At 41.7% G+C, this 14,208-nt stretch overlaps 1 protein-coding gene across 1 annotated transcript in view; it reads right to left on the bottom strand.

Moving 5' to 3' along the window:
• Positions 1–498: 498 nt before the first annotated feature.
• Positions 499–14,208, bottom strand: part of KDR (kinase insert domain receptor) — a 43,295-nt gene continuing 29,585 nt past the window's right edge. Inside the window, 11 exon segments of the mRNA XM_050947362.1 lie at positions 499–2,415; positions 3,362–3,450; positions 3,557–3,653; positions 5,866–6,017; positions 7,576–7,681; positions 7,780–7,879; positions 8,124–8,235; positions 8,374–8,496; positions 9,786–9,812; positions 9,814–9,884; positions 10,870–11,026. Of these exon segments, the coding sequence (XP_050803319.1) occupies positions 2,196–2,415; positions 3,362–3,450; positions 3,557–3,653; positions 5,866–6,017; positions 7,576–7,681; positions 7,780–7,879; positions 8,124–8,235; positions 8,374–8,496; positions 9,786–9,812; positions 9,814–9,884; positions 10,870–11,026 (1,254 nt within the window). The 3' untranslated portion in view covers positions 499–2,195.

Genomic DNA, 14,208 nt, shown 5'->3' with positions numbered 1-14,208 from the left:
ATAAATGTCCAATCTTTGAATCTTGCTAATGAGCAAGACAGGAGAAGCAGATGGAATAGAAGAGGTGGTCAGCAGTGTAAAGGAAGGTCAAAAAAAGAGATTCTGAGGCTGGGTTTGAAGGAAGAGCATGGAGATGCTTGGTGCACAAGAATGGGGACAACATTCTAGATGTAGAAAGCAACATGAATAAAACAGGATTACAACACCACGGGAGAAGGTGGGCTACATTAAAGAACATATCCTCTACTCAGAGTAAAATTAGACCAACCATACAAGCTCTGCTTTGGTTTGAGTGGGCACAGCCCCCTCCACACCCAGTCCTTCCTCTGTGCCTGCTTCTTCCATTTTGTGAGCACACAGGTAAAAGAAAATATGAGAACACTACAGTACTCCATTTGTGAGAGAAATCTGTGGAAAGCTTCAAACACCTTGCATGAAAATGCAGTTTATTACGAACAGCATTTATATGGAACATTGATTTGTCTGCTTAGACTTCTATTTCCCCTCCCAACTGCAAGGAAACAGTTTCTCAGAAGATTTGGTAGGTGCTAATATTCTGTTCCACTGACAATTCCATTGAACGCTATTGTTTTTCCAGTTATTAGCACAGCCAATATTTTACTATCAGCAGTATGCACTCAAATATTTATAGACAATAGTGGTGCATAGATAAATGGCTAGACACATAGAATATACCTTTATTTATGTTTACTTGTAGTAAAACACAAGTAAGCTTACTGTTTTTGTTTCCCCATGATTTGCTCTTCTGTAGTAGAACTAACTAGTAGCATTCAGCTAGTGTGGTGAGGGGCAGAGTATAAGAACATGAAGAGGAGAAAAGAGATCTACTCAAAGTCCCCTTGTCTTTTATGTTTTCCAATTCCTTTTAATAAAGTGAGATGCTTCAGCTATTATAAAAAACTTTGTGACCCTTGTAATGCTACAAAACACTGATACAAAATGTGAATAGTACAATGTTCAGTATATATATATAATATATATATATTTATATTTTAATATATTATATTTATTTCTACATAAACAGGCTATAAATATTATATGTGCCATATCTGCCTTATAGTCGTGGTTCCCAGCTTTTGACATTATAGTACAAAACAATCTTAAAAAAAATAAAATACATAAAGAAACTCAGTAGAAATAGCTGTACATTTTAAAAATCTTGTACATATACAGTGTTATCGTTACAGCTCTGGGCTACAAGAACACAGTTAAAAGCCTGTCCAACAATTAATTAAGTTGAAAAATCACCACTTATAGACATTTGAGCTGCCATGTAATAAGTCATTGATACTCACGAGCTTATGGATCAAATTCTCAACTGCTGTACATTGGAGCTGTGTCAGTTTATACCAGCACAGAATTTGACCTTCTATGGGAGGAAAAAGAGTTTAAAAATAAGTTATAGATCCCTATGAGCCTTAGGTAACCTCTACTTTCATTTCTACCTGTTACAGGGCCTGATTCATTGTCTATTAAAGTCCATGAGAATTATTTGCATATATTTTAGGCTGTTGTTGGATCAGGCCCAAATTCACTGACTTCACTGTGAAACTCTTACCCAGAGAAATACAGCTCATCAGGTCTTACCAAAGCAAATGTATTTTCTGTCAAGGAGAGCAACTGTCAACCTTGTCTTTGTTTAATTCTGTCTATATTTAGTCAGAAACCTTCAATTAGCTTAAATCGGAAGGTTGTGGGGTTTTTTTTGTAGAGATCTGAGTAAAAAATAATTCTGAAACAAGAAACCAGCACAGTGATATTTCCTTCCTGGAGCCCAGCCGCAAGAAGAAACAAAAGGCATGGCTGGAGCTTTATTTCATATAATTGGAAGCACAAAGTGCCCTGCTGAATGCTATACCATTGCCTGTAGTCTTAACACTATTGGATAGACACTTAGTGTCAACATGTGTTTCATTTGGGTCTCAAAGTCCACATCCCGACTTTGTAATCAGAGAAACAAAATACATATGTTCACGGCAATAATAGCACTCTGTAACTTATCATGAGCTACTGATGTCTCTTGAACAAGCATCTTGTGGCTCATCACTGCTCAATTTGCTACGTGATTCTTGTGTCCTTCTTGTGAAAGCAGGTGTCCTGTGCATAAGCCTTGAATATAACCAGTCTAAGAAATACAGGAACGTTTCATATGATTTCCTGTTGTTTGTTTTGTTCTAAACAGTAGGTGAGCTGATTGGAACACCAGTGTCGTAGGTAAGTGTCTGTGTGCAGCACGTTTGAGGTGTGTCCTCTCTGATGCTCAATAGTTCTGTCTCTTCACTAGAGTAAACTGTGGTGTCCATGTCATCAGAATGATATCCTGACTGGTAGCCACTCGTCTGGTTTGAGGCTTCAGACATCACAGATTCATTACTTTTACTGGGCACAAGCACACTGCAAGAGAAATACAAATAATATTGAAATAACTTCTGAGAGTTTCCTCTGGAGGCCATCATTAGGCACCTCAACTTATACAAACGACTCTTCTCCAATACCAGCATGAAGCAGAGCAGAGCTGTAGTTAGCAAGGGTGGCTTGTACCATGATATAAAAGCTTTTTTAAACGCACACCGGATTATAGGAGAGATGGTTTTCCCCTTCACTCCCCTATGACATGTAATATGCATCCTGTACAGGGAGCATTCTTATGGCAGTACAGGATGACTGTGGGATTTAAACTGTGGCCTCTGACTGTGAAGTGGAATGAAAGCTTGGAAATGTGGCAGTGCATTGCAATGTGAGGTTGCAAATGTAATTACAGTGGACCTGTGCTTGGAATTAAGTTGCCCTAGAAAAATAAGTCCTTCAGAAGGGTTTTCACAGGGGTAGGTGAGGCTTCAGCTGTGTGAATCCCACTGACTTTTAGGTGAGTCTCATAACTAAAATCTGATACAATGCGCTGAAATTTACCACTTATATCCTTCCAGCTCATTGAAAATCATGGGTCTGCTTTTAAATATAGAAACCCTTAAAACTGTTATGAACAGAGTAGAATCAGAACCACACAAATGTGTGCCATTGGCCCACCAGTCTCTAGTTGGTAGGGTAAAGGTGAAGCAAAATAGCAGAAGTTCTCCCTGTGCTGCTGCTTGACGTTCTGAATAGCTGTGGTGTACAGCACAGTGACAGCTACAAAGTCCTAGGAGACACTGGACTTCTTACAAGACACAGACAGCCAGGCGTGCAGTGGGTTATTTTCTGTACTTTATATGGCACACTGAGGCCATTCAGAGAAGAGTCTGTCTTTTGAGACAACTAATAGCCTAAGCTATGTAAACTGTAAGCTATCTTCTGTAAACTGGAGAGTCTTATTCCATCATATTTGCTGGCTGACCCTTACCTAAAGGGAACTGTCACTTGCTGAGCTCTGTCTTCCAGTGTCTTCAGCTCTTCAGATGCAAGAACCATCCCACTGTCTGTCTGATTGTCCTTTAAAGAGCCAAAGAAAGGCCAGAAATTGATCAGATGGAAACACACACAAAAAAGGAAAAGCAGCACAAGGAATATCAAGGGATGTAACAAAAGACAGACTTACATCTTGAACAACTTTTACAGCAGGTACTAAGGGCACATCTTCAAATGTTTTCACACTCACAGGTCGGCTTTTTCTTTTACTACCTTGTCGGTACAGACTGTAAAGAGAAGAATTGATTTGTTTGCATGAGCCGTTGTTTGGAAAAAGACACAGATGATATCAGACTCCTTTATCTTTCAACAACAAAGTTAATCATTTGTCAAAACATATTATGCAAACCTCAACTGAAAAGGGGAAACTGGCTAGAAAGTGGCATGTTTCTGACCTGCAGCTGCTAAAACCTTAATTCCAAAGCAAATCCTAAGAAGCATCTTTTAAAAAGCAAACACCTCCTTTTCTGAGTGATGCTGCAAGTTCCACTTCCTGCAAACTCCACGTAAAAGTCTAAAAAACAGAGAAGCTTGGATCACAATTGTATGTCTCTTTCTTTGAACTGTACTTCTGAGACTCTTCCCTGGATCTGGGTCACCAACAGCAGACAGAGCAATCTGTCTCCTGTTAAAATGTGGAAGTTGGGACTACGTGTTCCACATCTCCTCTTTCTTGAAGGCTCTTCTCCAAAAAAAGCCCTCCAAGCAGGAAGAGTTCAGTAACCCAGTGACAAAGAAAACAGCAATGGCCTATCATGGAGGCCACAAATGCCCAAATCAGCAGCAACCTCAGAGTTCCCTCTCTACACAAGTGTAATGAAATGTACTTTGTTTCCAAGCTAGCCTACCTAAAACTGATACAAGAGCTGCTGCAATACTGGCTGGGACCTAGATAGGGATCACACCAACTTTACTTCTGGAAGAGGGGGAGTCAATGGGACAAAAGGCATCTCGGTATGCTACAGTGAGATCCTAGTCTGCTTTGTTGGCTGCAAAATGCCAGGACCATAAAAATAAATCAATCCAAAGTCACGTTTCATATTCCCCGCTCTGCCCCTCTTAGGGCAGCGCTCCCACTGCTGCTTCATCAGAACAGAGAAAAAAAAATGTGGAAGGCCCCTTTAAAACATATATTACCAATGTTGGTTTTTTGCCTTTCAGTCATTACTGAATAACAGGAAGAGTGGGTTGGGAAAGGCATGTAGGAAGTGTCAAATGGAAAATGAGATCAATGCTTTCAATGATATCAAATGTTTTCATCTTTTAAATGTAAATATTATCAACCATCACACTATTAAAACATGGTATTTAGGTGTTTAGTTATAGTATCTTGATTTCAACTGAAGTCCTAAGTGCACTGTTCCTATCTATTATTTTCCATAGCCCTATATAAAAGCAATGTAGGGCCTTGATCCAGCATCAACAAAGTCAATGGGAGGGGAGCTTTGGCATTGACTTTGATAGATGCAGAATCAATACCCTGCAGTAATTAAACTTGGGCAGAGTGGTCTGAAGGGGGCCTTCTGGTTCTTATATGAAATTCTTCTGTGGATTCTATCTCTGCTCTTGTCTCTTGCAACAAACCCCTCCAAGTCACCCCTGATTCTTCTGAGGCAGCAGAAAGACACTGGCAACCATCCCTGGCATCCTGAACTCTTGAGGCTGCAGTAGGAACCACAGAGACGCCTAGGTGAGAAAATTCCTTTCTCTCCCACAACCTAGGCAGATAAGCCCTTCCCTAAGCCCATATGCACAAGCTAGGTGCAGGTTCTGGAGTTTGGTCTTAAGTAAGCCTCCACTGTACACAGTTGGATAAGACTGCACACGCTCTGTAGCAGGAATCATCTCTTTGGTACATGTTTTTACAGTGCCTACCACAACAGAACCCTGATCCATAACTCAGGCCCCTAAGTGATACCAGAACATAAGTAATACATAATAAATAAGTATGATCAGTAACAGTGCCGTTTAACTAAACTTCCATTAGCCATCAGTTCATGACCCACCTAACAATGTGCTCATTTTCTGGGTAGAAATATCAGGGGGCTTGTGTAAAGATAGGCTTTTGTTAATGAATCCATCACTAGGTCTAGCACCCTTACCACATCAGGGTTTGTTACAAGAATATGAATAGAACAGAAAAGAATGACTAGACATTTTCTAAAGGCTGGCTACCAATACTATCGCAGCACTTTTGGACGAGAGACTGAACTCTTTAGAGGGTGGCGGGGGAAAATGTAGTTATCACAAGCGTTTCAGAAGCTAAGAAACTAGTGTTTTGCAGATCCTCCTATAGAGGCACTATGGCTTTATTCTTATCCCTATGGACAAAGTTAAATATGGACCACAGCAGCTGAAATCTCTTCCTCTCATTTTTCTTCCCCCAACCTGAACACAACTGCCTAGAGGCTGCGATGGGATGTTCACCATATAAAATACCTAATTCCTGCTGTGTTGTCATAATGGAATTTAGGATCGCAGACTTCCTCTTCCGCCATACAGGAAACAGGTGAGGTTGGCAAAGAGAGTCCAGAATCCTCATCCATGTTCAGTGATACCGTCAGAGGAAGGACAATGTAATCTTTACCATCCTGTAGAATACAGTGAAAAAAGCCAGAGTAAAATATATATACACATTGTAAATACGAATTCTTACAATAAAAATTAAAGCTGCTTTATTTGACTATAAACAGTATATTATATTTGCTAGAGCATACAGCAAAAGATTTTAACTTAAAGGGACAGTGTCAAAGAATTTTAGACCAAAATGTAGACATTCTAATGGTTTTACATATCTGAGTAAGCAATCAAACATTTACTTTTTAATTTTTTATTTCAGTTACAAATGTAAGCTTCCTGTTGTGCTTTGGCTTTCTGCCCAGGCCGTAGCAAGTCTAATGCTGGCTATGTTTGGCAAATCCCCTGAAACCTGCCTGCAGCCCCTCAGGGGGCCTTGGACCCCTGGTTGAGAATCACTGTTCTAGAGCATAAGAACTGGAAAGGAAAACCGGCCATAAACTAAAAGAGAAACTGACCAATGTATGTGAATTATCCAATCTGAGTGAAATGCAGAACGTGAACAATAAGCAGTGATAATATATATATACATATATTTCAGTGTTAAATAGTCTAAAATGATATAAGTAACAATAAGGATTTTTAAAAATGAATTTTATAGACAGTATACCAGTCAGATAAGAATAGTCACAGATAATTTCTAGTTGCTGAATTTCTAGTTGCTGAAGTCTCCTCACTGATGGCAAATTATTTTGACAAGGAATGTATAATTCATTAAAGTACAAAAGAAAAACCAGTTATGTGCAGTGTGTTAAAAACTATTATATTCTTTAAAGTAAATTGGCCTAGATGATTATAATATTTTCTTTCATGATTTCTCAGTTGAATTTATAAATATATATATATATATATATATATATATATACATACACACATATAAGGCAAATGGCAGGAAATCCACAGAAATGAGACTCTATCTATTTTTGTTACTTATATGGTCCCATTATCACAGTATCTGAACACCTCACAGTCTTTAATATCAGCAAAGAGTCCTGTGGCACCTTATAGACTAACAGACGTATTGGAGTATGAGCTTTCATGGATGAATACCCACTTCATCGGATGCAAGTCTTTAATATATTTCTCCTCCCAGCACCACTGAGAGGCAGGGAAGTGCTACTACCCCCATTTTACAAATGGGGAACTGAGCCACAGAGAAACTAACTGACTTGCCTACGGTCCCACAGGAAGCCTGCGGCACAAGAGGGAACTGAACCCAGGTCCCCTGAATTCTAAGCTAAAGCTCTTACCACTGGCATGTATGTAGTTACCAAGCACCAACAGTCAGTGGGAAGTGGGGCCTAAACCAATGAAGTGGTGTACAGAATACAGCTGGCTCCCTGGACTAACCTCAAAGCTTTCCATATGGACAATCTGTGGGGGCAGTGGGAAGCCTTGCTGCGAGGGAGGGGTAGACATGGATCAGGTTTTGCTATCACAAATCTCTGTGATCTAGGCCATCCTATTCAGCCATCTGCCTCAACTCCCCAAGGTGATGTGGTCTAAAGATGGCACAACAAGGCACCACTTCAGAATACTGTAATATTGGTACAATATCTATATTTCATGTACCTGACGAACATTGGCTTGCAGTAAATTTCCCAGGTGCTCCACTAATTCAGAAAAAGTAGGTCTTTGCTTAGGTTCTCCATGCCAGCAATCCAGCATTGTCTGATATCTAGTAGGATAAAACCATGACAATATCAGGGCGATGAGAAGGGCATATTCTACCTACTCAGATTGCTATTACTATAAAGCATATTTGTAAATTCCTACATTTCTGGTGTTGTATAGTCTGGTGCTCTCATCCTTGTTCCTTCTTTCAGTCTTCTACAAAACTCCTCATCAATTTTTACACCAGGATATGGTGAAGCTCCTAAAATGATAATGGATGCACCTTTTTTTAAGAAGACATTTAAAATTCTGGGCCTGATTTTCAACCAAATGATTCGCACATGAAATAACTGCTATTATATGAACAAGTCAGGCAATTAGAGATATTTGCATGCAAATTGAGTAATTGCACATGCAAAGTCAAAACTTTCAAAAATATTTCACTGTTTTTTCCATCCGCTCTACTGTTAAAATTAGAGGTTCAGTGGCAAATAAAAGTGACTTACCTAATGAAAATATCTCCCATAGCAGAATGCCAAAGGACCATACGTCACTCTGAATGGTATATACTCTGTCAAAAATGGTTTCTGGTGCCATCCATTTTAGGGGTAATCTGGCCTGAAAGCATTTTAAAAAAATAATTAAACTTTAGTACGAGACAGGAAAAAGAGAACACTGTTTCCAAAAACAATGTGTTAAAATAGAATAGTATCACTTTGAATTAAAGGTCTCCAACATTTATTCTCTAAAACTTACATCTCCTTTCCTGACATAATCTGGGTCTTTGTAGATGTCTCGCGCCAAGCCAAAATCACAGATTTTGACCACGTTATTCTGTGATAAGAGGATATTACGAGCAGCCAGGTCCCTATGGATGCACTGCAAAGGGAAGAAAACAAGTTTATAGGTTGGCTGTTGTTGCAACTCTGCTCAGAAAGCTGATCTATTTCACATCTGTGCTGACCTCACTCTCAGAGGCCAGATATTTCTTAAATCCTATTAAGTAAAATAAATCCCAACGTCAACAGAGTTACTGATTTTTAAGTGGCTTTTTTTATAATTGTAACTGACCTGAAAACAAAAGTCTTTCTGAGCCAAGTCCAAAAACACATCTGTTTAACCAACAAGCAGCCATGGCCCTTGAGGTTAGCCAATTAATTATCCCAGGAAGCTGATGCAAAACACTTTAGGATCTGATTACCACAGATTTACTTTGGTTATAGTCAAATCCACGTTCCCCATCATATCTATGACACTTCACCCTTTTTAATATACTTAGGTGAAAAATGTCATACAATAGGCCCAATGTTGAGATTATTCTCTGGTGGAAACAATTAAAGATGGAAAAGTACATCTCTCTGTCTCTGCCTGTATGACAGCCGCCATCTTGGCCAATGCACCAGGGACTTCCAGAGCTAAACTCGTGGGCCTCTTTAAAGCTTGACCTGCAGGCTCTGGAGCTGGGGTCTGTAGCCAGTGCTCATGCTCTGTAGATCAGGCACAGAGAGGGACACAAGACACCATTAATAATTCCTCTTTCTTTCTAATGTTTACAGTCTTCAGAATATTTGCGAATGATTAGCTATTGTTTGGACTAGTTATACAAAGTTAGGATCAAATCCTGATGGGGCATCTGTTCAGGGCTGAAATGCAGGGGAAATGTGGTGTTCCTTTTGTGTTAGCAGGTCAGGTGGAGATCCAACAAGGAGAGATTCACAGTGCCCACACACATGCATCTCTTACTCTACAATGTCTCTGTGCAGTATTATGAACAGGGGCTTCCATCCTTCCCATCGCCCTATATAGCAATTTCTTCAGCACAAAGCCTTTTTATTCCAACTTGGCTACACTTATCACAAATTGGTCCCTAGTTCCTTTTAATCTTTCCTCAAATGTCATTCCCTCCAGTCACTTTATCATTCTGTTATGAATCAGTGAACAATGAACCTTATACAAATTGCTAACATTTATATATATTTAAAGCACCTCACATGGGCTGTTTAACTTTGTCATATTAATGGTTCTGGTGTTTTTTGGTGCAATCAGAAAATGCTGTGGATGGTTGCCAGTCCACTGACAAACAATCACTTCCTTCTAGAAACCAGTAGCATCATTTTCTATAATGGTTAATCATATGAAAAATGCCATTTCCCTGAAAAGATTCTTACTTTGCGTGAAGCCAAGAATTCCATCCCCCCTGGCCACCTGGAAGCTATAACAGATAAGGTCCTCCATGCTCAGAGGGTTCTTGCAAAGGTCTTCAGAAGCTGCTGGAAGGAGCAAGATGACAACAGTCAAACATGTTCTCTATTTCAGATTTAACCTACAGATGTTTCTTATTTAAAATACATTGTCAAATCCCGTGACCTGTAGTCAGCACTTTATATTACTGTACGCGAGTTCAACATGTTCAACTCTCAGGCTTGATTATTTGTTTCCAGAGTTTATAAGAGCTGGGAGAGCTGCAAAAATCAGCTCATGTAGGTCCTAGCAAAAGGAAAGTCTTGCAGCAATCCCAGTGGATGAGCTAAGGGAGTTCTGATTCCACCCCCATTAGGGAAGACAGCGCAAAGGTAAAAATATTTGTGGATCATAGAAAAATTGTTACTTGAAGAAGGGAGATATTTAATCTCACCCTCTAGCAAACTGGAGGGGTAGGGTCCATAACCATACCTACTAACAGCCCAGTTCTTGCTCAGTCTTGACATCATTAGGATATTTGCTGAGTAACAACTGTTATACTGGCTAGAATGATCTGATTATAACTCCAATCCTGCTCCTGTATAGTTAGTTGGAAGGATTAGAACTTTATCAGTAAACACTGATTTTACCATACACACAAAATCCAGCGAAACCATATTTCCATCAACAATAATAGAAATATACAGCTAGGCAAAATAAGCAAATGCGGCCTGAGTACTTATTAGGGTTTGATTTAAGGATATTTACTTTGTATGTTTTGACAACTTGTGTTTTAAGGGTTATACAGCTTAACTTTTTGAATCTCAGCGTCTGTGATTAATTTGTCGGAATCCCCTCACGACTGTGCAAAATTTAAATAAAAATAGAAAAAAAGTTTTAAAATAAACCCTGATTCCCTTGAAATTATACATCAAATAAAGTTGAATTCTGCCAAGCCTACATACAGTTGAACTGTCGCCTCCCTCCAGATGAGCCTGATCAGAGTGCTAAGCCTTAAGGCAGCCCTTCCCAATGACAAATGGCCCAAAACTAAGTGAGCACAAATCCTACCTTCTTCTTCCTCTACGTCACTAAGGGATCTTTCCTCCACAAAGCCCGAGCTCGTCGAGCTCTGGCTGCTTGTGATGCTGTCTAAGCGTTGCTTCAAGTCCTCTGAGATTTCACCAACGTAGTTTTCTTTTCCCTGCCTAAATCTGGCATTTTTAGTCTAGAAAGGAAAAATAATCAAAGGTTTTCCAAGGCAGAAGTGATATTTCACAGTGTATAAGTCAGGGATGTCACTGAAGGTACGTCTACACTACAGGATTATTCCAATTTTACATAAACCGGGTTTGTAAAACAGATTGTATAAAATTGAGTGCACGCGGCCACACAAAGCACAATAATTTGGTGGTGTGCGTCCATGTACCGAGGCTAGCGTTGATTTCTGGAGCATTGCACTGTGAGTAGCTATCTTGTAGCTATCCCATAGTTCCCGCAGTATCCCCCGCCCATTGGAATTCTGGGTTGAGACCCCAATGCATGATGGTGCAAAAACAGTGTCGCGGGTGATTCTGGGTAAATGTCGTCACTCATTCCTTCCTCCGTGAAAGCAACGGCAGACAATCATTTCGCGCCCTTTTTCCCTGGATTGCCCTGGCAGACGCCATAGCATGGCAACCATGGAGCCCGTTTTGCCTTTTGTCACCGTCACCGTATGCGTACTGGATGCTGCTGACAGAGGCGGTACTGCAGCACTACACAGCAGCATTCATTTGCCTTTGCAAGGTAGCAGAGACGGTTACCAGTCGTTCTGTACTGGCTGCTGTGCCATTGTAAATTGGCGATGAGATGATGGTTATCAGTCATTCTGTACTGTCTGCTGCTGTCATGGGTGCTCCTGGCTGACCTTCGCTGAGGTCAGCCAGGGGCGCAAAGACAAAAATGGGAATGACTCCCCAGGTCATTCTCTCCTTTATGTTGTATCTAAAAATAGAGTCAGTCCTGCCTAGAATATGGGGCAAGCGTACTAGAGAACCAGTGTACCAGAGAGCACAGCCGGTCCGTGTCAGATCCCGCAGAAGTGATGAGCTGCATGCCATTCTAGGGGGTGCCCCTGCAACAACCCCACCCGTTGCTTCCCTGCTCCCCCAACCCTCCTGGGCTACCGTTGCAGTGTCCCCCCATTTGTGTGATGAAGTAATAAAGAATGCAGGAATAAGAAACACTGACTTGTTAGTGAGATAAAATGAGGGGGAGGCAGTCTCCAGCTGCTATGATAGTCCAGGCAGGACATTAAATGGTGGGGGGGAGAGGAGCCCAGCATCCCACTGCTATGATAGTCTAGGTAGTACAGAATCTTTTCTTTACACATGAAAGGGGGCGAGGGCTGATGGAGCTCAGCCCCCAGTTGCTGTGATGAGGACAGTTACCAGCCATTCTATACCATCTGCCGGGAATAACCGGGAGTCATTCCTATTTTTACCCAGGCGACCCCGGCCGACCTCACCTGAGGCCAGCCAGGAGCACTCATGGGATTATGACAAGGACAGCTACCAGTCCTTCTGTACTATACCATCTGCCACCGAGGAAGGGAGGGGAGAGTATGTTGCTGTTCAGTGCCGCGGCACTGCGTCTACCAGCAGCATGCAGTAGACATAGGGTGACATTGAAAAAAGTCAAGAAATAATTTTTTTCCCTTTTCTTTCACGGGGGAAAGGGGGGTGTAAATTGACGAGCTATACTCTGAACCACCTCGGCAATGTGTTTGACCCTACAGGCATTGGAAGCTCAGCCAAGAATGCAAATACTTTTCGGAGACTGCTGGAGACTGTGGGATAGCTGGAGTCCTCAGTACCCCCTCCCTTCCTCCATGAGAGTCCATTTGATTCTTTGGCTTTCCGTTACGCTTGGCACACAGCACTGTGCTGTGGACTCTCTATCATAGCCTGGAGATTTTTTTCAAATGCTTTGGCATTTCATCTTCTGTAACGGAGCTCTGATAGAACAGATTTCTCTCCCCATACAGCAATCAGATCCAGTATCTCCCATACGGTCCATGCTGGAGCTCTCTTTGGATTTGGGACTGCATCGCCACCCGTGCTGATCGGAGCTCCACGCTGGGCAAACAGGAAATGAAATTCAAAAGTTCTTGGGGCTTTTCCTGTCTACCTGGCCAGTGCATCTGAGTTCAGATTGCTTTTCAGAGCAGTCACAGTGGTGCACTGTGGGATACCGCCCGGAGGCCAATACCATCGATTTGCGGCCACACTAACCCTAATTCGATATGGTAATACCAATTTCAGCGCTACTCTTCTCGTCGGCGAGGAGTACAGAAACCGGTTTTAAGAGCCCTTTATATTGATATAAAGGGCCTCGTTGTGTGGACGGGTGCAGGGTTAAATCGGTTTAACGCTACTAAAATCGGTTTAAACGCGTAGTGTAGACCAGGCCTAAGCATCAGAGGGAGAGAGAAGGCATGGAGGAGGCACTTAACTTGCTCGTGGTCCTCTCCACGGGAGTGCAGCAGCCCTCCACCTTCATATGTCCATCAGCAGCACTTATAAGCAGGTGCTACTACATTCTGTAGCTTGCTGAACTAGTATGTTGCCAGGTGACTTCCCCTTCACTCTGTTACCAAATCCCTCCACTTTACCACTCATGCCACTATGCATTTCTTTGCCTCTTCTCCCACTGCAAAGTCCATCCTACCCCCACAAACCCACACATTTCATTTACCTGCTTCTGCTCTTATGCCACCAAATACCTCTGGAGATAGTCCTAAACCCGTGCCGCTTCCCGCAGCTCTCATTGGCCGGGAATGGCAAACTGGGAGCTGCAAGCGGCCGTTCCTGCAGAAGCTCAGGTAAACAAAGCATCTCGTGGTCCACCAGGGGCTTACCCTGAACAAGCCGCAAAGCAAAATTTGGGAACCCCTGTACTAAACCCACACAGACTCCTGCCAACACAAATCCAGTCTCATCTGCTTCACTTTTGCTATATTATTGCCAAACAACACTGCTTTCCCATCCTCACAGATTCCCATCCCTATAATCCCCATTGCTTATCTGCAACATTCGACGCCCTCTTAAAACCCATCCCCTTTCTTCATCCTCCTCTCTCCCTGCACCATAACCAGACACAACAGATTCCTGTTGATCCCATTTAACCCTCCTAACGCCCAAGAGAGGGAGCAGTAGATTGCACTCACCAATATAAAATAGTAAAACTCTCCTTCCCCTGCCCCCAAAGATACAGGAAAACACCCCTCAGGAAAGTGATACTGTTAAAGGAGGCTCTGATGTAGGAAGAAAGACATATGATTTGCAAACTGCAAGGCACCTCTCCAGAGTTTCTAAACCCCTTAACATTGGCTGCTTCTGGGGCTCTGGGTAAGTCTCCTAGGCCAAA

Source organism: Gopherus flavomarginatus, chromosome 3 (assembly GCF_025201925.1).
Source record: "Gopherus flavomarginatus isolate rGopFla2 chromosome 3, rGopFla2.mat.asm, whole genome shotgun sequence".
Classification (NCBI taxonomy): Eukaryota; Metazoa; Chordata; order Testudines; family Testudinidae; genus Gopherus; species Gopherus flavomarginatus.
This window is presented reverse-complemented; position numbering and strand designations above follow the sequence as displayed.